A 27,194-nucleotide genomic window follows, 5' to 3' on the forward strand; every position below is an offset into this window, starting at 1 on the left:
CAGTGATACCATTCACTCTGAATGATTGGTGGACTATGGGTGGATGTAGAACTCCATACACCTTTGGAATGAAAGAAAAAAATGTGCTTTAAATCTTTTCCGCTTAACTCCTTCCGAGTCCCCCATCCATAACAGAAATCCTATTTTCATTGTGAGTTTTCTTCACTAGATGAATCAAAGCCTACACACAACATAACTATAAATTGGTAGTATGGTAGAAATCAGCCTTTGTGGTAGAAGATTTTTGAGGCTTGTTCACATTTGTCTTGACCAGGGTATACTTAAGGATACAATTTCAAATACTTTGACTTGGAAAATGGAAAATAATGCGATTTTTCTTTGGTTTACAATGCAGTTAACTTTAACTTCTGAGAAAACTATGTGGAAAAAAAAATGTTACTTGTTATGGCCAACCATCTGTGTACCTTTTAAACAGTGTGCCTAAATATAAAGTATAGTGCTTGAGCAGATTTTGGCACTTGAATGTTATGATTTTTGTTTCATCTAAATTAGTGAGCTTTTGTTTCATCTAAAAAACACCTGGACAAAATATTAAGTTATATATAAAAGTAGAGCAGTTACCTTTGGCTGCTAACATTGGATTTGGTTAGAATAATACTACTGTTAGGATTCAATCAGTAAAAAATCTTATATCCCATATGGCATTGTTGGCTTGTGTTAGATTGTCAACATTCCGAATCTTTAAAATAACTTGATAATTGAACAACAGAAAACACTACTAAAGAGTATTATGAACAACACATGGGTTGTTCTTTTAGGGGACTTATAAATTACTCTAGATGTTTATCCTGACTGAACAAAATTGTACAAGAAATTCTCTTGCCTGAAAAATCAATATTTATTGAACTGTTCTATTGTAAAAAGATTGTTCTATTTATTGTGAATGACAATAATGTTAACTATGACAAATTTAGAGGATTTCTAACAACTTGGAAGATGATCATGTTGTCTATATAGGCAGCATGGGAAATTATTAAATATATCAATAGGTGCATTATGATCATAGAGCAAAGTAAGTAGGGAAGTGGTGGGGGTAGCCTTTACCAGGGTAGAGTGGATCAAGTTAAAGTTATTTGAGAGGTTTGATATAGACTCCTAGAAAGGTGTACAGCTTCGAGCACCATTTACTTATTCACTCTGCAAACTATATCTTCTTGTATGGCTACTATGAACCAAGCACTATGAATGTGACCATAAGGCATAAATCCTGCTCTGAATCCTTAGATACATACACTTTAAAGATTTTTATAGAGGTCTAACATACGCAGAGAAGTGCTCCAATCAAATATTTCCCTTGATGAATTTTCAGTGTTTTAGGTTTGCAATGAACATGGTCATGTAAACCTCTGCCCAGGTGAAGAAACACTGCCACCACCATAGTAGTATCTTTTTATTAATACCAGAAGTGATATAATAAATGATATACTATCACTTCTGCTATATCTTTGAGGCAACAGAACAATCCTGGTATGATGTGGGAAGTAACTACACAAGAGTGTGACTGCAAGGGATAGGGCTCATAGGTGGCTATCTTGGAGGTTGGCTACCACAATTGCATACTGCTTATTTTGAAAAAACTGGTTCACTTCTGCAGTTCTTATAAATGTTGGAAACATCTAATCCAACAATAAAAAAGAAAATCACATTTGATACCACCACTGATCTCATCAGAAAAGTCTGGGGACTTCCCTGACAGTCTAGTGGAAAAGACTGTGCTTCCACTGTAGGGATTGTGGGTGCATTCCCCGGTTGGAAACTAAGATCCCACATGCTCTGCAGTGTGGCTAAAAAAAAAAAAAAAAAAAGCCTGGAAGTACCAGGAAGCTGGCAAGATAAGTATGGCAAATACAAGTATTCCAAAATGGTTTGTTGTTTAGTCGCTAAGTTGTGTCCGACTCTTTGTGACTCCATGGATATGATAAAATTTTGCAATAACGAGCTCATGGTCTGAACCACAGTCCGCTCCAGGTATTCTTTTTGCCGACTGTATAGAGCTTCTCCAGTGCCCACTGCAAAGAATATAATCCATCTGATTTCGGTATTGACCATTTGGTGATGTCCACACATAGTCGTCTCCTGTGCTGTTGGAAAAGGGTGTGTGCTATGACCAGTGTGCTCTCTTGAAAAAACGGTTAGCCTTTGCCCAGCTTCATTTTATACTCCAAGGCCAAACTTGGCTGTTACTCCAGCTATCTCTTGCTTAAATTCTTGAATTTCATTTTTGGCAACACTGTCAATTGTTTTCCTTGATGTAGAGCAGGCGCCTTTCCTTCATTTTCACAATGTTCGGCAGACCCAAGCCTGAATAATCAGCAGGTGTGTCAGTTCTTCTAAGTAAAAGTTGTATTCCACAAAAAAACGATTTGTTTATAACGTAATCTCACATGTTCTTATATTTTGTCCTACCTCCTTTCGACGACGATGGTCTGCTCTTCTGGGCGCCTGATGTTTTTCTGCAAGCGGTCAGAAGTTATTTTGTGAAGTTTGCTCAGGGTTCAAGTGTTCCTTCATGAATTTGTAGGGGAGAAAGTGGTCTCCCCGTCCTAATCCACCGCCATCTTGGCTCCTCCCTCTCACGTGTTTTTATAGTGTAATCTCACAAGTGCTTTTATCTTGAGACATCATACTTCAACATAGAGCAAAAGTACTTTGTACCTCCCATTTTTGTCACACAGAATATTAAAAAGATGTGTATACTCAGGGTTAATAAAATGATTTTTACTGCTTCTTTAAGGACACTCAGTGACTGAATTTTCTTTTTCTAACAATGAATGTGTACTGAGGAAAGAATACAATGACTACTAGTACAGCTTGGTATCGCCACCTTGATTTGTGTTGAGGTGCCAGTGGTTTTAGCCACCATTGCTTTTCCATTCTTACTGCAAATGTCAACATTATGAAAAAGGTAAATGATGTCATGATAGTATGAAAATATAGTTTTGTTTTTAAATTTATTTGGCTGCACTGGGTCTCTGTTGCAGCAGGTAAGATCTTCATTTCGTCATGTGGTATCTGTCATTGTCATGCTCGGCCTGCAGAGCAGGCTCTCTTCAGAGGTTGCAGTGCACAGACTCTGTGGTGTGGCATGAGGGATTTTTAGTTTCCCAATCAGGTACGGAACCTGTGTCCCCTGCATTTCAAGGCGGATTCTAACCCACAGAGAAGTCCCCCAAATACTTCTGACTCTGAAAGGATCTTGAGGACCCTCAGGGGTCTGAGGCTCAACTTTGGAGAATCATTGTTTCCCATCAGTGGTTCTCAAAGAGGCAGGGGAGGGGGACCCATCTTTCTTCCAGGGACTTTGGGCAACTTCGGGAGACATTTTTGGTTGTCACCACTGGTGGGGTGGTAGTGGATGCTAATGGCATCTAGTGCCCAGGGTTACTACTGAACACCTTGCTGCGCAGAGGAGAGTCACCGCCTTCCCCCGCCCAAGAATGATCCAGTTGGAAACGTTACGCCCTTGAGGTTGAGAAAACTAGGTCTACAAAAATGAAACCACAACAACACTGAGAAATCAACAATTCCATTTTCTCAATTTCCTAAACACTTCCCTGTGTTACACGTTCCCACTTTACTTTTCAAAACAGCTACTTTCGGGCCATATTTCTTTAGAGACGCTGCATCCAACTTTTTTGCCCCCTCGGCTGCCCTCCCCCGCCGACCCCTGCCCCCTAGTTGAGCTACGGTCCTCCCCGGTCCTCTCCCCACCCTCATATACTTTATGGTTCGGTTTGCCTCTGTCCTCAGCGCTTGGCAGATGTCAACTAGGTTGTAAATTCCTTCAGGGAGAGCCGGTCTCGATTTCCCCCGAAGTCGTTTTCCGCGCTCTACCTGCTGACTGGATGGGCCTCGCGATACCACCAGCGAAGTCCTCTCCACGCGAACTCAGCCTGCGCAGACGCAGTTTCCCTCGCTCCCAAGCTGTGGGCACCAGCGCGCCGATGCTCTCGTCTGCCGCTAGAGGGCGCGCCCGATCCGGGCGGCCCGGACTACCAGCCTCGGAGGGTAATAATGGGGTGGGGGGCGGCCGCAGTGACTCCTGGGACTTGTAGTCCCAGGGAAAAGATTGCGTGTGAAAGGCACTGAGTCGCCTCTTCCCACCTCGCTGCTCCGGACGGTTCGGACGCCCCAGGCCGGCCAACCCCCTCACTTGAAGACCCGGCACCTACGGCAAGCGGGCAGGAGGTGGGGCACGATAATTTCCGTTTCCGGTGGGTAAAGGGCAAGCGGAATGTAAACAGGGGACCCGGGGAGTGGTCTTCGCGTAACACAGGCTACCGGTCTGTGGTGGAAGTCGGCGGAAGTTGGGGGAAAACGAGGCTGGTGGGTCTTAGGGTGACGGGAGTAAGGAGCTTCAGAAGTCGGAGTTGAGGCCCGCCGCGGGTGTGGCAGAGCCAGGACGCTAAGGTTGGTCTCTAGGGACCAGTAGTTTTGGGGTTCAGGCCCTCCCTGGTACTCGCGCCCCGGGCTGGAGGAGCGGAAGGTAGCTGACTTTGCACCCTGCGGGGACGGGGCCCATGGCCGGGGCGGGACTCTGAACTCGCGGGTGACGTCCTGGGCAGCCCTTGTGAACTTCGCAGTGTTTTGTGTGTGTGTGTGTGTGTATGTGCCAAATGAGGGGAAGTCGCTAGTACTGGTTTCTCTCTTGCGGTAACGTGTTCGGGTAAATCGTTTCTTGCGGAATCCCTCACCTCCGAATACATCTGTATACGCAGAACGATGCTGTTTTGCTTGTTTGTGTTCTTCAGTTTCCTCGCCTTCGTTGCTTCATTTTCCGACGCCCTGAAGAGAAGCGTTCTCTAGCTTGTGGCAGGGTAGAATGTCTGTGTTATTAGGGTTCCCACACTATGTTGGCTTCCCTGGTGGCTCGATAAAGAATCTGTCTGCAATGCAGGAGACCCGGGTTCGATCCCAGGGTCGGGAAGATCCCCTGGCGAAGGGAATGGCAACCCACTCCAGTATTTTGCCTGGAGAATCCCCATGGACAGAGGAGCCTGGCGGGCTGCAGTCCATGAGGTCGCAAAGAGTCGGGCACGACTGAATGCCTAACACACACTATTTCGTCCCTCACATTGCCGACTTGGAAACTTGAAGCCAGAAAACTTAACTATCCTCATTCTTGTCACCTTTACTGGTAAATGCAAAACTTCTTAACATGACTTATTCTAATATCTTGTGAGACCTTTCTAACGATCCATTCTCATGTTCTCTTTCTGTACTTCTGGACTTAAGTTCCATAGTAAACACACTTAAATTTTCAGGCTGTTGTTGTTGTTGTTGTTCTTTCCCTGTGTTACTTGCAGTAATCTTCGAACATAGGAAACTCATTCTCCCCTATTATCATGGGTTTGGGAAGAGGATTTGGCTTTGTCCTCATTCCCTAGTATAGTTTATAATCCATTACTTCTGCAGGCTTTTCTAAAAATCTCTGCTCCTGTGGAAAGCATGTGGTTTACCCCTATCAGCCTATCCATTCTTTTTTGGTTAGTTTTGAGGTGGTTTTTTTTTTTTAGGCTTCCTTTCTCAGCAGGTGAGATCCTAGTTCCCCAACTAGGGATGGATCCCAAACCCCCTGCAGTGGAAGCATGCAATCCCAACCACTCGACCCCCAGGGAAGTCCCACCCAGTATATTTCTTGATTGCTGTAGTTTATTGACACTTCATTAAGAACTTAGGCACATGACCCGCAATTTTCTTACCTCTCCAAAATCTGCCATTATCTTGGGCCTTTCCATGTTAGTGACCTCATAGCCACCCACATGTTTTTTTGGTTTCTTTCATCCTAGTGGTTATACTTTATTTCAGTGTGCTTCGGTGATGAAGAGCTTGGTATCTGCTGGAGCTTATTATTTCATTTCTCTCCCTTGGGTACTCCCACCATGCCCATTCTTTGATAGTTGTGTGAAGACCTCTGGTCCATTGCTTTTCCTTAGCCCGATAGTTGATCAGTCAGTTGATACTCTCTTTGGGGGTTGTAGGCTCCTTTAAGAATGGAATGAAAGCTTAGAGACTCTTGTGCGGGGTGCACACAAACATATAAAAATTCATATACAATTCCAAAGGTTTCTCAGTATCTATAAACCCATTCATGTAACTAACAAGAGTTCTTGATCCCTCAGTAAATCCCTTCTCAAAATAAATATTTGTTGAATTCTTTCAGGGTTTTCTTTAACTTTGTTCCATCAGTTAGACTCACTCACTCAGCCCTTATATTTTGTATTATTATTGCAAATTCACAAAGCAGTTTAATATTTGTTATCATTCTGATTAACCGTATAGTTCTGTGAATTAAGTCATTTACCAGTTTTGAATCTTTCAAAAAACTTTTTATGATGGAAAATTTCAAACATATATGCAAAGAGAGAAGAAAGTAAAAAGACTGCATGTACTCATCACCTAACTTTATCACTTATCAACTCATAGCAATCTTTTAATCTGTATATCTTATATTGCACTCATCACTCCTGCTGATTACTTTGAAACAATTCCTAGATACCGTGTAATTTCATGTAAAATATTTTAATATGTATTCCTAAAAGATGAGCATTCTTTTTGTCAATATAATACTATTATACCTGAAAAAGCAGGAATTTCTTAATATCATTAAATATGAAGCCATTGTTCTGGTCCCCCCTATTATTTCATAAATTTTTCCTCCCCATTGGCTTGTTTGATTCTGTAGCTAAACAAGATCGACACGTTGTGTTTGGTTTGTGTGTTTGTTAAGTCTCTCTTAATCTAGGGGATACCTCCCAATTTTTCCTTTTTTCGTGAAGAAACCAGTTTATTTTTCTGTTGCTGTCTTGTCTCAGACATGTTATTTAGCGTACTCCTCTGTATCCCTTATTTCTTGTAAACTGGTAGAGGTATGATGTGATTTAGTGTTAATTTTGGCAGGAATACTTAATGGCTGCTCTGTCACTTCCATCAGGAGATACATATTGTGAACTTGTCTTTCTTTACCGTGTTGGGCTTCCCTGGTGGCTCAGGCAATAAAGAATCTACCTGCAATGCAGGAGACCTGGGTTCCATCCCTGAGTTGGGAAGATCCTCTGGAGAAGGAAATGGCAACCCACTCCAGTATTCTTGCCTGGAGAATCCCGTGGACGGAGGAAACTGGCAGGCTGTAGTCCATGGGGTCACAGAGTCAGACACGATTGAGTGACTAACACTTTCACTTTCACTTTGGGATGTTAGCAGCCTTAGATGATTATCGCCTAGATTCACTATTTTAATTTGGGGCCAGAAAATGGTGACAGCCTTATCCTTTTATTCTTTCTTTACCTGTTTGTTGGTGTACTTCTATAAAGGGCCAATTATGAAATTTAAAGCTCTCTCTTTGTAATTTTTCCAGAATGGCTTCCTTTGGATGGAAAAGGAAGATTGGTGAGAAGGTCTCAAAGGTCACATCCCAGCAGTTTGAAGCTGAAGCTGCTGATGAGAAGGATGCAGTCGGGAAAGATGAAAGTATCTGGCTTCATGCTGTTAAACGGAGGAAAGAAAGTCTCCTTGAAGGCTGTGCCGAGAAAAGCAAACAGCTGAAGGATGAAGGAGCCACTTTGGCTGAAAATAAAAGGTATGTTTTTAGAGTTTTCTTTTAGAGGATGGCTTTGGTCTTTGGTAGGATGGAACGCTCTTCAGATCATCCAGAGATCTACAGTCAGGCCTGTGTGCTGTTGACTGGTATATCCTTTGTGGTGCTGTAGTGCTAAACAAGAAGCTCTTTTTAAAAATTCTTTTCTCTGTTCTTTTTCTTCTTCTTTTTTTCCCTATTGGTAAGGATGATTATAAAAGATTCCTTGTTTATCATTTTTGTCTTAATTGAGTCAAAGTTGAAGAACCAGCCTTTTTGTTTCTAGGAATTTTATTGTGATTCTGGGAGTAATCTTACTGAATTTTAATGTAAAACATGAAGTAATGCTTAAACTAAAATATTTGCACCTCAGATTGGAAGTGAAGGGAAGACAATCAGTCAACGACAACTAACAGCTTCGTGTCCTAATGTTAGATTGTGAATTCTCATTTGTAGTGTTTAGGCACAAAGATTTTTCTCTTGTAGGACTTCATGAGATTGGCCATTCTATCTTAGAAGAAAATCAACTATAATTTTTCCACATTCATGAAATCATTTTGAGAACATCCATAAAACATCTTTAGAAATTCCTGTAGATGCCTGTTAAAAGTTCATTAATTTTGTTGTTTTTATCTTTTTCTCTAGACCACACTGTGTGTAGAAGGGAAGAGCTATTCAGTTATTGCCATGGGATTCCCTCTGAATTTCCTGTGGTAGATGAGAGATATCAACTTTGTGGATAAACAAATAGCTTTTTTTCCCCTTGCATGTCAAAACATTGAGTCATTTCACTGAAATCAGCTGGATTGGATGCTTTATTTTGAATGTAGAACACTGTGAGAAAATTAAGTATTTTAGTTCTTTAGCATTTGTTTTTGGATTACTGTACACACAGCTTTGAAAGATCACTAAACAGAATTAAAGGAATCTGTAGTTCTGTGAGTTGTCTGGCTCCTCTAAGCCAAAAATAAATAGAAATAATGGTTTAAAAATATCTAAGAGAATATTCAACATGGTTGAAAGTAATATGAGGAGTAGGAAATAATATAAGGAAGAATAGTAAAGTTAAAAGAATAGAACTCAATCCTTGTTTTCCTAATCAACTTCATCTTAAACCACTATCATTTTTAGCACATTTTAAGCCATAGTGTCCTTCCTTGTGTTTTTGAAGACAGTTCTTGATGCAGCTTTGCCTTACGACGCTTAACTGAAAACCTCTTAGTTCCTGTGTTCTGATATTTATCGTCTTGTCCTTCAGATCTCTGCTCATGAGTCCTCTTCTCAGCAAACCACTCCCTGACTACACAGCACCTTGTATTTCCTTGTTTTCCATCACATCAACTATTTTTTTAGAAAAAGAATTTTAATGTCTTATTTTGTGATTAGGTGAAAGGAATGCTAGTCAAATAAACCTTACAAAAGATTGAAAAACTACTTTACTCATGACTTATATTTCTAAATCTGTGTTTCAGAGAAAATCATTAAATTGATCTCTACAGTGGTGCAATGGTGAGAGATCAGAAAGTGAATTAGTTGTTAGAGTGGCAGTTACTTCAAGTGCTATAAGACTTGTTGATGTACCAAGGTGTAGGAACAGTGTTAGACATTTATTGGTGTACGAGTTTCTTTAAAATGTGTTACATTTTAAGAAATGTGTAATGTCATCATTAAAATCTAACTTCAAATAGCCATTCATCCATTCATCCTTCTTTTAAAAAAACATTCAAAGAGAGGTAAGATATATTAATAAACTTTAAGGAGCTCAGCTTTTGATAAGATGCACAATTCAGTTCAGTTCAGTTGCTCAGTTGTGTCCGACTCTTTGCGACCCCATGAATCGCAGCACGCCAGGCCTCCCTGTCCATCACCAACTCCCGGAGTCGACCCAAACCCATGTCCATCGAGTCGGTGATGCCATCCAACCATCTCATCCTCTGTTGTCCCCTTCTCCTCCTGCCCCCAATCCCTCCCAGCATCAGGGTCTTTTCCAATGAGTCAACTCTTTGCATGAGGTGGCCAAAGTATTGGAGTTTCAGCTTCAGCATCAGTCCTTCCAATGAACACCCAGGACTGCTCTCCTTTAGGATGGACTGGTTGGATCTCCTTGCAGTCCAAGGGACTCTCAAGAGTCTTCTCCAACACCACAGTTCAAAAGCATCAATTCTTCGATGCTCAGCTTTCTTCACAGTCCAACTCTCACATCCATACAGGACCACTGGAAAAACCATAGCCTTGACCAGACGGACCTTTGTTGGCAAAGTAATGTCTCTGCTTTTTAATGTGCTGTCTAGGTTGGTCATAACTTTCCTTCCAAGGAGTAAGCGTCTTTTAATTTCATGGCTGCAATCACCATCTGCAGTGATTTTGGAGCCCAAAAACATAAAGTCTGACATTGTTTCCCCATCTATTTGCCATGAAGTGATGGGAAGCTAAAACTCTAATACTTTGGCCACTCATGCGAAGAGTTGACTTACTGGAAAAGACTCTGATGCTGGGAGGGATTGGGGGCAGGAGGAGAAGGGGACAACAGAGGATGAGATGGCTGAATGGCATCACCAACACGATGGACATGAGTTTGAGTAAACTCCGGGAGTTGGTGATGGACAGGGAGGCCTGGTGTGCTGCGATTCATGGGGTCGCAAAGAGTCAGACACGACTGAGCAACTGGACTGAACTGAACTGAACTGCACTGATGGGATCAGATGCCATGATCTTAGTTTTCTGAATGTTGAGCTTTAAGCCAATTTTTCACTCTCTTCTTTTACTTTCATCAAGAGGATTTTAGTTCCTCTTCACTTTCTGCCATAAGGGTAGTGTCATCTGCATATCTGAGGTTATTGATAATTTCTCTCAGCAATCTTGATTCCAGCTTGTGCTTTTTCCAGCCCAGCATTTCTCATGATGTACTCTGCATATGCCAAAGCCTTTGACTATGTGGATCACAATAAACTGTGGAAAATTCTGAAAGAGATGGGAATACCAGACCACCTGACCTGCCTCTTGAGAAACCTATATGCAGGTCAGGAAGCAACAGTTAGAACTGGACATGGACCAACAGACTGGTTCCAAATAGGAAAAGGAGTACATCAAGGCTGTATATTGTCACTCTGCTTGTTTAACTTATATGCAGAGTACATCATGAGAAACGCTGGGCTGGAAGATGCACAAGAATACAAATAATTACATTGTAGACTAGTGTGTGCAGTAAGACAGGTCCATACAAAATATTTTAGAATCACAGGAAATCAGAGCCACCAATTCTACCTGTGTATATCAAGGAAGTTCTGACAGATAAATTCAATCTTCAGTTGGGCTTCAAAGGAGTAGTATTTGCCAAACCAATAGTGGTGGGAAGTATTTCAAGAAAGTGGGAACAGAACATGGAAGTAGAAAGAGTCATGAAATTGTTTTACCTGTTTAGGAAAATTCTACCAAGTTGGTATTGCTGGAGCAAAGAAATACAAAAAAGTTTGCAGTAAACACTCCTGAAGAGAAAAACTAGGTTGTGATCTCTTTGTATGCAACAATAAGACCTTTTTCATTGTATTTTGTTAACAATGGTGAAAAGTAATTTTATGAGTTAAACAAAGAAGAACCACAATCATATCAGCTTTTTAAATTTCTTTTAGTATTTTTCCCTTTTTGAAGTTACATTTTTCACTTATTTAGTGCTTGATATTTCTTTGCCTTCTATAGAAATGTAAGCTCCAGGAATGTAGGGACTTTGTCTAAACAGACTTTTGTACTCTACCTTTAGCTCTTAGAACAATTTGTGTCATTTACAAAGCCAGTGAGTAGATATTTACTGAATATTTGTGGACTGCTGTGTTATGCGATATTGTCACTAAGTAGGTTTTTGTGGATTAACTACCATATGTTACATTGTACCTGTAGGAATATATATTTTTAAGCTCCAGATTGGAACACCATTCTGAGAACATATTTTATTTCATATTCCAACCACAGAGGACCTTTGGGAATAGAATTTTCTATCTTCCTCCTGCCTGAGAATATGACACTTGAGAATTATTGTTCTTTTCTGAGTCCAATTCCTTTCCCCATAAGCTATGATGGTAAGGATTAAGTAAAAAAATATGGAACAGCTTTGAACTTGGAATGAGTAGTAATCCTAAGAGTGTAGAGAGGTAGGGGTGCCTCTGGAGGCATTGCTAGAGAAGGAGGGAGGGAAGGTAGATGGAAAGGAGGGAGCACCTTCAATTTCCTGGGATACATTGTTTTGCCTCCTTGAGATTTTCGTTTTACCCTGCAGGTTTTTTTGTTTAGTTTTATTTAGCACTTAGCAAATTGTCCGAGTACATTGAATATGTATGATCCAGTGTGTTAATGTCATTTTTCCTCCAAAGGAGACACAGTTCTTGAGCATCACAGACTCTACCCTGTCCAGTTTACTTCATTAGTAACAAACTATTAACTACTCTTAGGAAAATGTGGTTTGCAACAGAATAGCTTTTAAATTCTGAATTTCTACCTTGTAGTATTCATGATTCCTTCTAACAGAAAACTGGTTTACTTTTCTACCGAAGCCCTAAGTAATGTTAGTGCCTTACGGTTGTGTGTGCTCAGCCCCTCAGTCGGGTCCGACTCTTTTCGACCTCTCTGTCTATGGAATTTTCCAGACAAGAATACTGGAGTGGGTTGCCATTTCCTACTCCAGGGGATCTTTCCAACTCAGGAATTGAACTTGCATCTCTGGCGTCGCCAAGGAGATTCTTTACCACTATGCCACCTGGGAAGCCCCTGGTGCCTTACAGAGACAGTGTTGTAAGTCTAGTGGTTATGAGTGTGGATTTTGAAGTCATTTTAATTCCATTCAGATGCTAGCTTTATCATTTTTACTGTATAAATTTTGGGCAGATTCTTAATCTTTTAAGTGTCAATTTATAGTTTCCTTATATGAAAAATGAAGGTGACATTTATCTCATAAACTATTGGGGGATTAAAGATCAAGTCCATGTATAATCACTTAGCGTGCCACATAGCATCTAGTAAGCACTAGTGAATATACTTTAGATGATGTATGATTTTATATGTGATTGATACATTTCATGAAGTATTAAATTTTTTTTTTATCAATTATTTTGTTCAAGCATCTTTTTCTCTAATGAATACTAACTAGGACACACTGTAGACTTCCAGGGTGGTTCAGCAGTGAAGAATCTGTCTGCATTGTAGGAGATGTGGATTCAATCCTTGGGTCAGGAAGATCCCCTGGAGGAGGAAATGGCAACTCACTCCAGTACTGGTTTTTTTTTTTTTTTACCACTCCAGTATTCTTGCCTGGAAAATTCCATGGACAGAGAAGCCTGGTGGGCTACAAAAGTTGGGCATGACTGAGCACGCACACGCTTGCACAGGACACACGCATGCACAGGACATGCATACCTTTTTAGGAATCACAGTGTGGGTTCAAACTGGCTTTTAAGGTTTCAACCACTAGATGGTGATATTTAATTGTGTAGCTAAGTGGTCTCATTTTTCCTTGTATTAGTGTGTATGTTTGGAAAGCTGGAATAAATTATAATTTGCCATGAATTTTGTTCCTTGTCTGGAAAAGCATACCTACCAAAGTGAACTTGAGGGTGATCTGGCTGTGTGAAACACATTCTGTTGAGTGCCAGCCTGGATGTATTTAATGACAGTGATCTTGCCTCTTATTCTGTGGAAGAGAATAGATGCAGTCAGTGTAGAATGCCTTTATTTTCTCACCCCATGTCTTCCAGTCTGAGTGTCTGCATCTAAGCCACTTACTTTCATTGTGTTGTAATGAAGTGCCCCTGCTTTTATCAAAGGCCCATCTCATCCCTTTTTGTCTTATCAAGAATCTTGTTCCTAAAACCACCCTCATTTTTTAAAAAAGTTTTTTTTTTTTTTTTTAATCTATCTAATGAATTTTTGACTTCACCAGGTCTCAGTTATGGCATATGGGATCTTAGTTCCCTGACTAGGGATTGAACTCAGGCGCCCTGCATTGGGAGCATGAAGTCTTAGCCACTAGACTACCAGGGAAGTCTCCCCTCCTTTTGTTTTGATGTCATCTGTTCTTCTCTTTCTCTTTTTTACCCTTTTAAAATTGAACTATAGTTGATATTATATAAGTTATAGGTGTACAATATAGTGATTCACAATTTTTGATGGTAAAGAACTCACCTGCAATGCAGGAGATGTGGGTTTGATCCCTGGGTGGAGAAGGTCCCGTGGAGAAGGAAGTGAAAACCTACTCCAGTATTCTTGCCTGAAGAATTCTATGGACAGAGGAGCCTGGTGGGCTATCATCCATGGGATCGCAGAGTTGGACACAACTTAGCAGCTACAACAAACAAACTGGAAGCATGAAGTCATCTCTGCTGGTTGATGTGCCATTCCAGATCTAATCAGCCCCACTCACCCTCAGATCCCTGCCCTTGAGACAGCTCATGATGCTTTTTTTTTTTTTTGATATATTTTTTTAATTGATGTGTAGTTGATTTACAGTATTGTGTCAGTTTTAGGTGTACAGCAAAGTGATTCAGTTACATATACATGTATTTTTTTTCAGATTATTTTTCGTAACAGGTTATTACAGCTCTTCTTATTACCCTAAGGTCCTGGCAGATGCTGCTGTCGGCACAGACTAGAGAGCCACCATGAATGGTGCTGATAATGAAAAGACCATCGCACCTTGATGCTGGCTAGGTTGAACCTATGGGCGCTTTAGAGGGACTGGGTCACATACCCAGGAATGTGAATGGGTTAAAGTCTTGTGGGACCGATTGATCAACGGGAGGCAGGATATGGGAGGGAGGCTGCAAATAAATTCTTTTTCCTCCATTCCCCACTGGACTGTTTCCAGTACAAAGAGATTTCACACTGTGTCTGAAGAAGTTCTCCAAGGTTAACAGTCATCTGTGTTTGTTTTTGAAGCTGTTGTCAGCTTAACATATGCCTCGTGTTTATTCTCCCAAACTGCCTCACTTTTCTCTTTTTTCCTCACTCTTTCCTTGGATCTTATCTGCCACAAAGAGTTAGCCTGTAAGCTTAGGCTTCATATCATCAGGCTAACATATCATCTTGGATTCCTTTCTTTTTTTTCACTCCTCTTATCCGATCCAAGTTGAGATGATTTTACTTTTTCACATGTTCTGAATCACTTTTATCCTCCCTTCTGTGTTCATTGCTATCATCCTAGTCTAATTTATTGTCATCTTACCTAGATTACTCTGGTAGTCTCCTAACAGGCCTCCCTGTGCTCATTCTTACACCCTTTCCGTTAATTTTCCTCCACTGGGCCCAACTGATGTTTTCAAAATGCAAAGCAATTCATGACTGTATTGCCTGGAAACTGTGTGGATTCCCCATCACTCATACAAGAACATCTACACTCATGACCATGGCCTACTAGTTTCATAACCATGGCTTCAGACTACCTTTCTTACCTGTCAATCTCCTTCCTTCCTCCTCCTCCTCCTATAGCCATGCTTTTCTTTTCTTGCCTCGGGGGAAAAAAAAATCCAAAAAGGGTGTTTAAGCCTCACTTGGCCTTTCCCTTTGTCTGGAGTGAACTTCTCCAGATTTCCCATTGCCTGGCCGCTTTCTGTCACTCAGCTCTCAGCTCAGATGCCTTCCCAGAGAGACTTTTCCTCACCAGGCTTTCACCCCTATCATATCCCTCCGTGTGTCTGTCATCATGGTACTTAACCATGTTTTAATTTATATTTGTTGTCTTTTTGTGCCTTCTTCCCACACACGTACGTTCTAGAATGTCAACTCTAGAAGAATGGTAGGTCCTTTTATATTTTGTTGAATGCTGCATCCTCAGTACCTAGAATACTACCTGGCCCAGTAGTTTTCTGCTCTGGTGCTCAATAAATGTTTATTAAATGAATAAGCTGGTAACTATATAGCTCATTAAACTTGATGCTATAGCAAATTACAAATCTAATTGGGAGCAAAGTAGCTAAACACAGTGACATTTCTATCTGGTAATAAGTGTGCTGATTCACTTGGCTTGGTCACCAGCTGTTCTTGTACCTCAGTGTCGGGTATTATCTTACCCAGCCCTTGGGCAGTCCCTGGAAATATTCATTCTGCTTCCTTCTTTGTGCTAGTTCAGGTTGTCTTTAAACTGGCTGAATCAGACTTTGGACACTTATTAACCATAGTGACTTTAAACCAGGTTTTTATCTTTTAATGCTTCCTATCCAGCAGCTGCAGTAGGGCCATGTCTGTTCAATCTGTTCCAAACCAAAGTTGAATTAAGAGATACGCTGTAGAGCTTATGAGTGACCATTGATTTATTAGGTGCCAAGTTTCCTGTGATCCAAAAATGGAGGAGCTTGGTGGTACCACCTTTTATTCATAGCCAGGAGAAGAGGAAGGAGAGATGAGAAAAAGCAAGGGGAGAAATGAGAAATGAGGGAGGGGAGGGAATTCCACAAGCTGATGGTAGTGAAGTAAATGCCCACCAGTTCTTGGCTCTCTTTAGCCAGTGGAAAGCAGCTCAGTTGTTTCTTTAAACCTCTGTATGCCTTTAGCAGCAGTGCACATTTCATTTGGCAGTGCCTCTGCTAACAGTAGTGGCTGTTTTCCAGATCAAAGCAATGCAGCTGGGGAAGAGGACATTTTTCTTTCTGCCTCAAAACTGTGTGCCTGTGTTTGCACGTGTGCATTTTTTTTTTTTTTTTTGATTAAGATTTTTTTTTTTTTAATTTTTATTATTATTATATATATATATATTTTTTCCAGTGGGTTTTGTCATACATTGATATGAATCAGCCATGGATTTATGTGTGGGCATGTTTGCGTGCCTGCCTAATGAAAGGGAAAAACAGAGCTAGTGATGGTCAGTGTCATCTTGAACTTCTTGGTTTATTTTGTACTTAGGACGACTTAAACTTTAATGCATAAGCAGCTTTGTGGGGGTGGATGGGAAGAGCCATCCTGACTTTTTAGGAATAATGCTGTTGGCATTTTGGGCAGGACAGTCTCTTGTGCATGATTGCTCTTTGCTTTGCAGGCTGCTAATCATTCATCCTCTTGCCACTAGTGTCTCCAAGTCTTAGTGACAACCAAAAAGTCCTCCATAAATGCCCTCCATGGGGTGATAACTGCCCTTGGTTGAGTTAGGAAGAAAATAGGACTGAAAGTGACATAAGTTTAACAGTGGTTGGACCAAGTTGGGGCTTTCCAGGTGGCACTCGTGGTAAAGAACCTGCCTGCCAACGCAGGAGACATAAGAGATGTGGGTTTTTTCCCTGAGTTGGGAAGATCCCCTGGAGGGAGGACTTGGCAACCCTCTCCAGTATTCTTCCTGAGAGAACCCAATGGACAGAGGAGCCTGTCAGGCTGCAGGTTGCAAAGAGTCGGACATGACTGAAGTGACTTGGCACGCACGGGCCAACTAGAGTAGGGGTTGGCACACCAAAGTCTGCTTTTATAAATAAAGTTTTATTGGGACACAAGCAGGTACTTTGTGTATTGCCGGTGACGGATTTTGTGCTACAGCAGACAGAGTAGTTGTGTCAGAGACTGTGGCTTACAAAGCCTGAGACATTTACTGTACGGGCCATTACTACACTGACCGTGGCCCCCAGACCCTTCCCCAAAGCCACAGTGGCTCTTGAAACCTCAGATATCCCAGAGTCTTAAGATACCCCTACTTCTAATCTCTTGATTCTTTCTACCCATATTTCCATTCACATGGTCTTGGGAATTTCTTGTAATTTCTGTACCTGGAATGGTGAGATGAAACAAAATAAGAATTCAAGTCTTTGCTACTTTTGTTTTAGGGTAGAATTTTTTTTTACTTCTTTCCTGTTTTTGTTTTTTTTTAATGTATTGGAAACGTGCTAGCTCCTGTCCCTTCTTCCTATCTTCCATGCTTCTCTCTGCAACTTTCCAAGACTTCTCTTGGAGAAGGAAAGGACAAATGAGATGGGCAGAATCAGTGATATTAGCACCTTCTCTGTGCCTGCCCATGTTCTGGGTGTTGTAGAGAATATAAGCAAACCCACCCTTTGGTCCCTGAATTCATTAGTAAAGAAAAGATAAAAATACATGGAAGAATTAGAGAAAAATTAAATGAAAACAGCATTGGGATAATTGGAGAAAGCATTGGTCATGTAGTTCTGAGAGCTAGCTTCAAGTCCTGGTTTGTCATGTGTCTTTGGATTAGTTCTGTAATTACTCTCTGGTCAATGTTCTCAGTAAAATGAGAACAAATAATGCCGTGTCTTATGGAACTTTTGGGAGCACTAAGTGAATTAACTTTCTATGAAAATAATGTGTTAACTAATTGCATGGAAAGTATTTAGTAAAACAGAAAGTACTTAAAAGTGTGACTTTGTGGTCACTTAAATGGTACTCATGGTCTTCACGAGAAAAGAGGGTTTTTACTTGGTCTCAGAGGAGAGCCTTTGACTAGGTGAGGAGGGGGAGGAACGGGAACCTCAACGTGCACGTTTGTACACTGAGGGTAGATACGTGGATAGAGACAAGGCAGAGATGCAGCTAAGGGACTTCTCTGGTGATCCAGTGGTTAAGACTTTGCACTTCCACTGCAGGGGGTGCGGGTTTGATCCCTGGTCTGGAAAGATGCCACATGGCATGGCCCAAAAGTTAAAAAAAGACAGCTGAGGGAAACAGGTGTGGTGGCGAGTAGGAGAAAAAAGATTGGACAGATAGGCTAAGACTGGGAGAGATCGACTTGCTACTGTTAAATCCTATGGAATTTACTACTGTACTATAAATTAGAAAATTATGAGTATAAGAATTATTAAGAAGGAGTAATTTAACTTTCAAGAGAAAGATGATAGAACATAGCATACTTCCAAAGTTTTTCATATTGTGTCTATAATAACATTTGGAAATGTTAGAGAAAAGCTTGTAATCACTCATAATACACTACTTTTTTTTGGGTGACATAGTTAATGCTTTTAGAGATAATGTCAATATGATTAATATTTAGTGTATAATAGCACCAAGGAGGAGAAGGAAGTGGCAACCCACTCCAGTATTCTTGCCTAGAGAATCCCGTGGACAGAGGAGCCTGGTGGGCTGCTGTCCACAGGGTCACACGGAGTCGCACACGACTGAAGTGACTTAGCAGCAGCAGCAACAGCAGCAGCACCAAGGAACTAAATTCCTTTGATGATGTATATATTTTTTGTTAAAAATCATATAGATAATAGCTATAAATAATAAAAAATAGATGTTAAATTATAGTAAGCATTGTTGAGTGCCATGTAATCTTTTCCTCCATCATCTCATGAAACATTTTCTAATGGTTTTCTGAGGTGTATCCTACATGGTCATGTGGATTTTATACTTTACTAAGTTGCTGGATTTGATTGCTAATCCTTTATTTAGGATTTTTACATTTATCTTATGAACTGAAAATTCTTCATTGATCACTGGGATTAATTTTTCAAATAATGTATTTTCCTTAACCCAAAAGTTTGGTTTATTTTCATTGCTAGGTTCTCCAAATACAGGCTTCCACGGTAGCTTAGATGATAAAGAATCTGCCTGCAATGCAGGAGAACTGAATTTGATCCTTGGATCAGGAATATCCATCCCCTGAAGAAGGGAATGTCTACCCACTCCAGTATTCTTGCCTGAAGAATACCATGGAAAGAGGAGCCTGGCAGGCCATAGTCCACGAGGTTGCAAAGAGTAGGACATGGCACTGAAATTCATTAGAACTCTTTTTTGGGTTTTTTTTTTTTTTTTGGTCATTAGGACTCTTAAGACTACATTTCTAATTATGCCATTTACAGTTTTGAATTGGGCAGTGGCTTATATTTTCTGGTCAGGCCCCTTCCATAGAGTTCCAGTTCAACCTGTGTTAGCTGCTACAGCTGCATATACTTTGGTGAGCAAAATACCTATTACACTGTCTACATAGAGCTTTTAGTTTAAATAAACATGGAAATAAATGTAAAGTTTCTAATAGTTTTTTTTTAAGTTATTTATTTATTTTTGGCTGGATGAGCTTTTCTCTAGTTGCATCAAGCAGAGGCTACTCTAGCTGCTGTGCATGGACTTTTCATTGAGGTGGCTTCTCTTATTGCGGATCACAGGCAGGCTCTAGAGAACAGCCTTGATAGTTATGGTGCACAGGCTTAAATGCTCCAAGGCATGTGGGATCTTTCGGATCAGGGTTCGAATTCTTGTCTCCTGCATTGGTAGGTGGATTCTTTACTACTGAGCTATCAGGGAAGCACCCCTCAAATAGTTTTACAAAGATACCGTGAGCTAGGATTCAGCAGAAGACTGCTCCAAGAAAGCAAGAAGACAAGTGATTGAGTTCATCCCACTGAAGAGAGTTACTGTTTATTGTTTTGCCTTTATTGTGATTTTATCATATTTATCACTTAAGTATAGGAACTTGCTATAGTCCAGCCCATTTATTTGTGAATGTTTTTATTGGATCCTAGTTGTACTGGAATTAATTGCCAGTGAATTTTATTTTGTGACATGTATGTGTAAGCTAAATGAATGAGTAATAGAGATAGTAAAATATTTTAAGTGATTTTTGTATCTGAAGTAAAAAGTTGATATTAAAAGGAAGAATCTGAATTTAAGGTTATGACTTTTTAGAAGTTTTTCAGAAAATTGTCGTCTAGTGATATTAAGGTTATGACTTTTTAGAAGTTTTTCAGAAAATTCTCATTGTCTAGTGTCTCAAGGGGTAGAATAGAGCAACTGTGTTCAGTACAATAACTAAGAAATGTCCTTTACTAATTAGAAGTTGGCATTACTGTTTTTATTTGCTTTTGAAAATGATCTTTATTCAGTGTGTTTGTACCTCCAAGTAATTTCAGAGCTCCTTCCTGTTTCCAGATTGAATTGATCCATTGTAAATGGTTAGTTCTTGTCTATAATAAATTAGAAACTTTTAAAGACCTGTTTCTTCTTTTGTGTAAGTAGATAGTTTAAATTATTACTGAAAGTAGACTTTATGACCTAATCCTTGTCCACACAGTTTCAATAAGGAATGGTGACTAAAATTCAGAGTAGTTTAGTATTGCATTGGCCAAAAAGTTCATTTCGGTTTTCCCATGAGATTTTGTGGGGAAAACCGAAGGAACTTTATGGCCAACGCAGCTTTTCTGACTTTTTTTTTTAAGTTTTTAAAATTCATTTTTAACTTAATTTAATTTGACTTTATGTTATTTATTTTTGACCGCGCTAGGTCTTTGTTGCTGCAGGCGGGCTTTCTGTAGTTGCGGTGAGTAGAGGCGATTCTTCAGTTGTGGTGTGCTTTGCATTGCGGGGGCTTCTCTTCCTGCAGAGCGGAGGCTCCAGGGTGTGTGGGCTCAGAGATTGCAGCTTGCTTCAGAACACCAGGCTCTAGAGCACAGGCTCAATAGTTGTGGTGTGTGGGTTTAGTTGCTCCGCGGCTTGTGGGATCTTCCTGGAGCAGGGATCAGATCTGTGTCGCCTGCATTGGCAGCTGGATTCTTAACCACTGGACCACCAGGAAAGTCCCTCAACATTTCTTTTTAAAGTATATTTACATTGTATCTCTATACAGTATAGATATACTGTAGTCTGAGCATCATCTCGGTACTTCTTCCTGTTCCAAATCCCCTCTTCTTCAGTATGACTATCTTGAGACAATATGCAGTTAGGAAGTATACCTTTTCTCTTCCATTGTTTTTACTCCTTTTTTTTTCTTTCTCTCTGAGCCTTTCTGAAGTTTTGGGAAGTTAGGTTCCTTACTATGAGTGCTCATTATATGGAACTACACATTATTTTTTCCTTGGTTTCTTCAGAATGTTATTCTAAATTCTAGACAGAAAAACTCAAAATAATTTATGGATTTTTTTTTTGTTTTGGCTTAATTTAGTGTATTGAACATTATCTAAAACTTGGAACCAGATCTACCTGCATTGGAAATCACACAATTTTCAGTCAGATCTGTCTAACGCTACTTTTAACATCTTTATAATTTTTCTGTAAAGCCTCCCCCAAAATCAAGGAGGCAAACTCTAAAATAAAAAATTATATACTTAACAGTGGTAAGCCACTTCTGATAAACTAAGGTGGAAAAGTTACTTCTGTCATTAAGCATTTTGGGAAAACAATGATTATAAATATTAGGAGCACAATATAAAATAAGGTGAAAACTTTAATGTCCTTGATAATATAGTTTTTTATAAGGAAATAAAGTGATGAATCTTGCATTAGCTACGTATTTACCAAAATGTGTCTGTATAGGAGGGACTTCCCAGGTGGCACTAGTGGTAAAGAAGCTGCCTGCCAATGCAAGAGTCATAAGAGATGTGGGTTTGATCCCTGGGTTGGGAAGATTCCCTGGAGAAGGAAATGGCACCCCACTCCAGTATTCTTGCCTGCAAAATTCTGTGGGCAGAGGAGCCTGGAGGGCTGTAGTCCATGGGGCTGCAAAGAGTCAGACACGACTAAGCACATGAAGCGCAGAGCTGTATAGGAATAGCTTTTATATTTGTTTCGGTATTTCCACATGAGCACATAAAATTGTATGATAGAAATCTACCATAATTTTAGTGAAAAGTAGTTACCATCTGTGTTTAGTGACATTTTGTTTGACATTGACAAAATGCTATAAGATTGCTTCTTAAATACAGCCTTCATTCATGGATTCTGTATTTGTGAGCTCACTTACTCATTTTAAATGTATTTGTAAGCCCAGAATCAGTTTCCAGGTGCTTTCCCAGCTGAGTTCTCAGCTGAGTCAAAAGACTCCTTCCTTCTGCCTTTGTGTTTTAGCTCTCACAGTGAAAACAAGCATCCTCTCTGTGGTCTCTTTACTGTTACGTTTTCCACATTTTTTGCTTTTTCTTGGTGATTTTGCTGTTTTGAAAGGCCCCCAAGTGTAGTGCAGAGGTGCTTTGTAGTGTTTGTTGTTAAGTCCAAGAAGGCTGTGATGTGCCTTACAGAGAAAATATGTGGGCAGAGGCAGGGGAAAACAGAGCATTGTGGTAGCGCATCATAAAAATGAGGTGAATAATGGTCTATCTTCAAATCATTAGTAGTTCCTAAAATCGAGTGGTCTTTCTCCCTGAGTTAAACACAGTCTTCAAACAGATATATTCCAGAGCTCAGCAGGGGACCCTGTTAGGGTAGAAGATATTAATAGTAGTTCTGATCATCATTTCTGCATATTCAAATGTGGTTTGCCTAGAAACAAAGACTGCCAGCCATTGTGGGGTGAATCTTCAGCTTATCCTTGTATGTAGACTGCTGCTACAAAGTAATAGTAGCCATTGATACAACCCATATGGCAGTTAAGGCAGACTTTCTAAAGTTCCCTGCCACCCTGTCCACCCTCACCCCTGCTTCGAGGCATGGAGTTGGCTATGTGGCAGGTGTAGTCTAAGATTTGCCATGCTGGCATGAGACCTTGGAAATGGTATTGCCATTTGTATTATTTACTAGTAAAGGAATGCTATAGCATGGTGAAAACAGACAGAGAATGTACTTTTTAAATGTTATTTAACTTTGTGTTTTCTACCTAATTCTGTCTTTAGTTTTCTGCTCCCTGCTTAAATAATAATCAGTGCAGGTCATCCCACATTTTTGGTTGTTATGGTTGGCCTGGATCTTCACGTAGTAGGTAGGAAATTATGTACAAGAATATGTAGAGAAAATGAAGAGTAGCTGGAAGTGATTCAGGAGAAGACAGCACATGATAGGGCTTAATATACCAAGAGAGAGATTATCAGTGATTCACAACCCTGGTTTTTATTAGTATAACCTAGGGAACTTTTTAAAAATACAGATGCTTGGGCCCTACTGCAGAAATTTCTCATTGATCTGAGGCAGGGACCAGTATGTGTATGTGTGCATTTTTTTCTCCCCCAAAACCTCCCTAGATCATCCATCATCCACCACCAAAACTGATGGATTAAAAAAAAAACAAAACTGATGGATTATATATTTTCTGTTTAGGTCTAGAAGAGAGGGTGAGTAGCATTGATGGAAAGGTACAGAAAGTTTCAGCTTGTTATAATGAAGAATATTCTGGTAATTTGAACTTTGTCCTCCTAGAAATATTAAAGTATGCATGAATTAACTGCTTGGGAACGATGCTGTGAGGATGACTGCTTTGGATAATGTGTAGGACTTAATCTTTCCTTAATTTTATTTAAAAAAGGAAGTGCTGCTGTACCTCTGCATATTTATAAAATTGGAGGGTGATTGTTTTACAGTATTGTATTGGTTTCTGTGTTTATAACAGTGTAAGTCAGCCGTAAGGATATATGTATATACATTTGCTTCCGCAGACTTAGTATGGAGTATGCTAAGATCAGTTTGGGGCATAATGAGTCTGAGGCATCTATAGGGAATCTAGGTGGAGATGTTGACTTAGAAGAGAGTCATGACTGGGAGAACATCAGTGAAAAGACAGTGGTGGAAATCACTGTCTCCATACTGTTTTCATTCATATGACCCATATCTTATAAACTTACCATGTATTGATAGTGATAAATAAAACATGATCCCTAGACTCATGGAGCTTATAGACAGAGAAACTAAATACTGAAGAATGTTTACAAAATGACCTGGCGATGTCTTAAATTGTCATCTCTTGTCAGCTAGATTGCTGCATTAGGGTCAGGGGTTGCCACTGGATTATAAATTCTTGAGAGAAGTCCTTTGTAATCCATCTGAAATGAGTGACAACACATATAGACACTGAGGTTGAAGAAAAAAAGAAATTCTGTGGTGCTTTCTTAGCCCAGAAAATAAATTTTCAGGGAAAACTTCCAGTCTTTTTTAATTCATATTTTGCTTTTGTTGTCCTTTTTTTTTTTTTTGAATTGCTGTCCTTTTTAAAAAAAATATTTTGTCATTTGCTCTCCTTTCTCTTCATCTCTTAATTTTTTCTGCTTTTGTAACATCATCATTATCAGTTCTTGAATAGAGATATTTCTTGGTAAACAATTATTTCTTATTTTCTGACTTTTAAATTTGGTCTTGTATTCTCAAAGATTTACTGAAAATATAATACTAATATAACTTTAACAACTGTAGATACCGAGAGGCGATTCAGAAGTGGGATGAAGCACTACAGTTAACCCCAAATGATGCTACCCTGTATGAGATGAAATCACAGGTAATGGTTATGAAGAATTTCCCTTTCATTGTGAAATTGCACTGTTTGTGATGTGAGCAGTGATGAACCGAAAGAATATTTCCTCCCATTTTCTTTTGTTAAATACAATTTGTTTATTTGGGAAAAACATGTGTCACCTTATTATTTATGGCTCTTTCTCATGCATCAAATTAGAAATTTGTTTACCTTAATATTGAAGCTAATTTTTATTTTTTATTTAAACCTAACTATGCTTAAGATATGAGTGATGGGTATCTTTTAAAAAGTTACTGGTGATCTCTTAAATAGATGAAATGTGTTAGCTTTCCTTGGAAATTAATTGTAGTGGACTTAACAGTAACTCAGTCTCTTCAGAATGAGGATGAATTGGATTCTGGATGAGGTTGTTTCTCTTAGAACGGCCTGGTCCATCGCAAAAGGTCAGAATAGACTCAGTTTATTAATAGTGTAAAAATAACATTTGTACTTATAAATACATTTTTAATGTTTTGTGGGAAAGTTCATAAAGAAAACCTCTGAGTACTTCTGTTGTATTATTAAGAGACTTTTAAAATCTCAGACAGAGCACTAACATGCTTCTAGCATGGAATAGTTGTAATTCAGCCTGATCTGCCCACCTAGCATATCTTTCAGATAATGATCCAAAACATAGGGCACATCCTTTTTCAGATCTGATTTTAATTTTTCCAGGAAAAACCCAAATAAATTATTTTCCACTGAATGAAATGCTATGAGGACCTTCATTTAGATAAGCCTTTAATTTTTAATCTTAAATATGTATATATTAAAGGTAGGATTTATGGCACGCTGTATGAAATGAGTCGTTTTATTTGGAACCTGATAATGGTAGTGTCGTAAATCTTGTGAAATGCAAATGGTCAAAATTTTATAGATAAAAGCCAGCACTTTCCCATAAATTGAAACAGAGGGTTTTGGAATGCCTTGATTTTTCTGGTGTGTATGATTTGGAGAACCTAATTGTGGGCAGGCTGATGGCATGTTTAAATGATTTTTATAGCAGGAAGATGTTCATGTGGGACAAGATGGGTGGTTGAACCAAAATTTAAATTTACCTAGTTTGACAGAAGGACCTGGGGTTCCCTAAAAAACACATTGTAAGTTGAGTAAATAGAAGGGGAGTTGGGGTTCAAATAGCTGTGAGCCATCATGGCCAGAATATGACTATCTGGTTTAGATGGGGATTTCCAGGTGGCACTATTGTTAAAGAACATGCCTGCCAATGCAGGAGACATAAGAGACATTGGGTTTGATCCCTGGGTAGGAAAGAACCCCTGGAGGAGGAAGTGGCAACCCTCTCCAGTATTCTTGCCTGGAGAATTTCATGGACAGAGAAGCCTGGTGGGCTACAGTCCATAGGGTTGCAAAGAGTTGGACACAACTGAAGCAGCTTAGCATGTGTGCATGCAGTAGGGTTCAGTAGTTGTAAAGAGAATATGTTTTTCATAATTATTTCAGGAATAGGAAGAATATAACTTTTAAACTTAAGTAGCAAAGGAGGGGGTTAAAACCACTAAAATGTTATATTTTCCAAACTAAAAATATATTTTTAAAAATGAAGAGTTGTTTACATATGATTGTCCATGTTTTTTTTTTTGGCTAGTTTTTAGTTTGCTAATTTACGAATGTTACTGATGGGTTTCTTCTTTTTTGGCCATAGGTCCTAATGTCTCTTCATGAAATGTTCCCAGCAGTTCATGCTGCAGAAATGGCTGTCCAGAGAAATCCACATTCATGGGAATCTTGGCAGACTTTGGGGCGTGCTCAACTTGGATTAGGAGAGATAGTCTTGGTAAGGAAGTCAGATTATTACAGTAATGACATTTTATTTTGACATGTTTTTGATCAGTTGAATCAAAAAGTAAATAGTCATTTATCAAATCTACACAAAAGGTAAATAGCAAATAACCTTTTAAAGGTATTAATCCATAAACACTGCTCACTTATTACTGAACATCTTTTTTCCATTACAAACGTCAGTTACAATATATCAGGATCAGAATATTTTTCAGGTATTTGGTATTATGGGAATTTAAAAAAATTAACAATAAATGTTGGCATTCGGTAAAACTTATTTAAATATAAAATAACTTTTAGATTAGTTCATTGCATCACTCAGTTTACCCCCATTATAAAGTGATATCAGTAGCACTATGGAGACAAAACCACTAAGACATTATGTTGAAGGAAGAAAGTAGAATACAGAAGAATAATGGTGATAAATACTTAGACTGAAAAGTTGCTAAGTTTGGTGAGCAGAGAAATGGAAAGGGTAGAAGCTTATGAAGTTGGAGTATTCATTGTGTAAAGTTTGCTATAAACTGGTACTGAATGAATTTCTCACCTTATCTGGACTATACCGTGTATGTAGTAATGGCTCAATAGGTCAGCGTTGGCTGTGAGCATTGTCTTCTTTTCTTTTTTGTTTTGACTGAACTATATGTACCTAACAGCTAATTTCCTAAAAGGTGTTTGAAA

At 39.4% G+C, this 27,194-nt stretch overlaps 1 protein-coding gene across 3 annotated transcripts in view; it reads left to right on the plus strand.

Moving 5' to 3' along the window:
• The first annotated feature begins 4,070 nt into the window (after positions 1 to 4,070).
• Positions 4,071 to 27,194, plus strand: part of TTC33 (tetratricopeptide repeat domain 33) — a 30,387-nt gene continuing 7,263 nt past the window's right edge. Inside the window, exons 1-4 of one of the 3 annotated variants that reach the window (XM_061129890.1) lie at positions 4,071 to 4,209; positions 7,379 to 7,600; positions 24,617 to 24,698; positions 26,377 to 26,508. In XM_061129890.1, the coding sequence (XP_060985873.1) occupies positions 7,380 to 7,600; positions 24,617 to 24,698; positions 26,377 to 26,508 (435 nt within the window). In that variant the 5' untranslated portion in view covers positions 4,071 to 4,209; position 7,379. The other 2 variants (XM_061129889.1, XM_061129888.1) reach the window with 2 other exon arrangements.

Source organism: Dama dama, chromosome 25, assembly GCF_033118175.1.
Source record: "Dama dama isolate Ldn47 chromosome 25, ASM3311817v1, whole genome shotgun sequence".
Taxonomy (NCBI): Eukaryota; Metazoa; Chordata; class Mammalia; order Artiodactyla; family Cervidae; genus Dama; species Dama dama.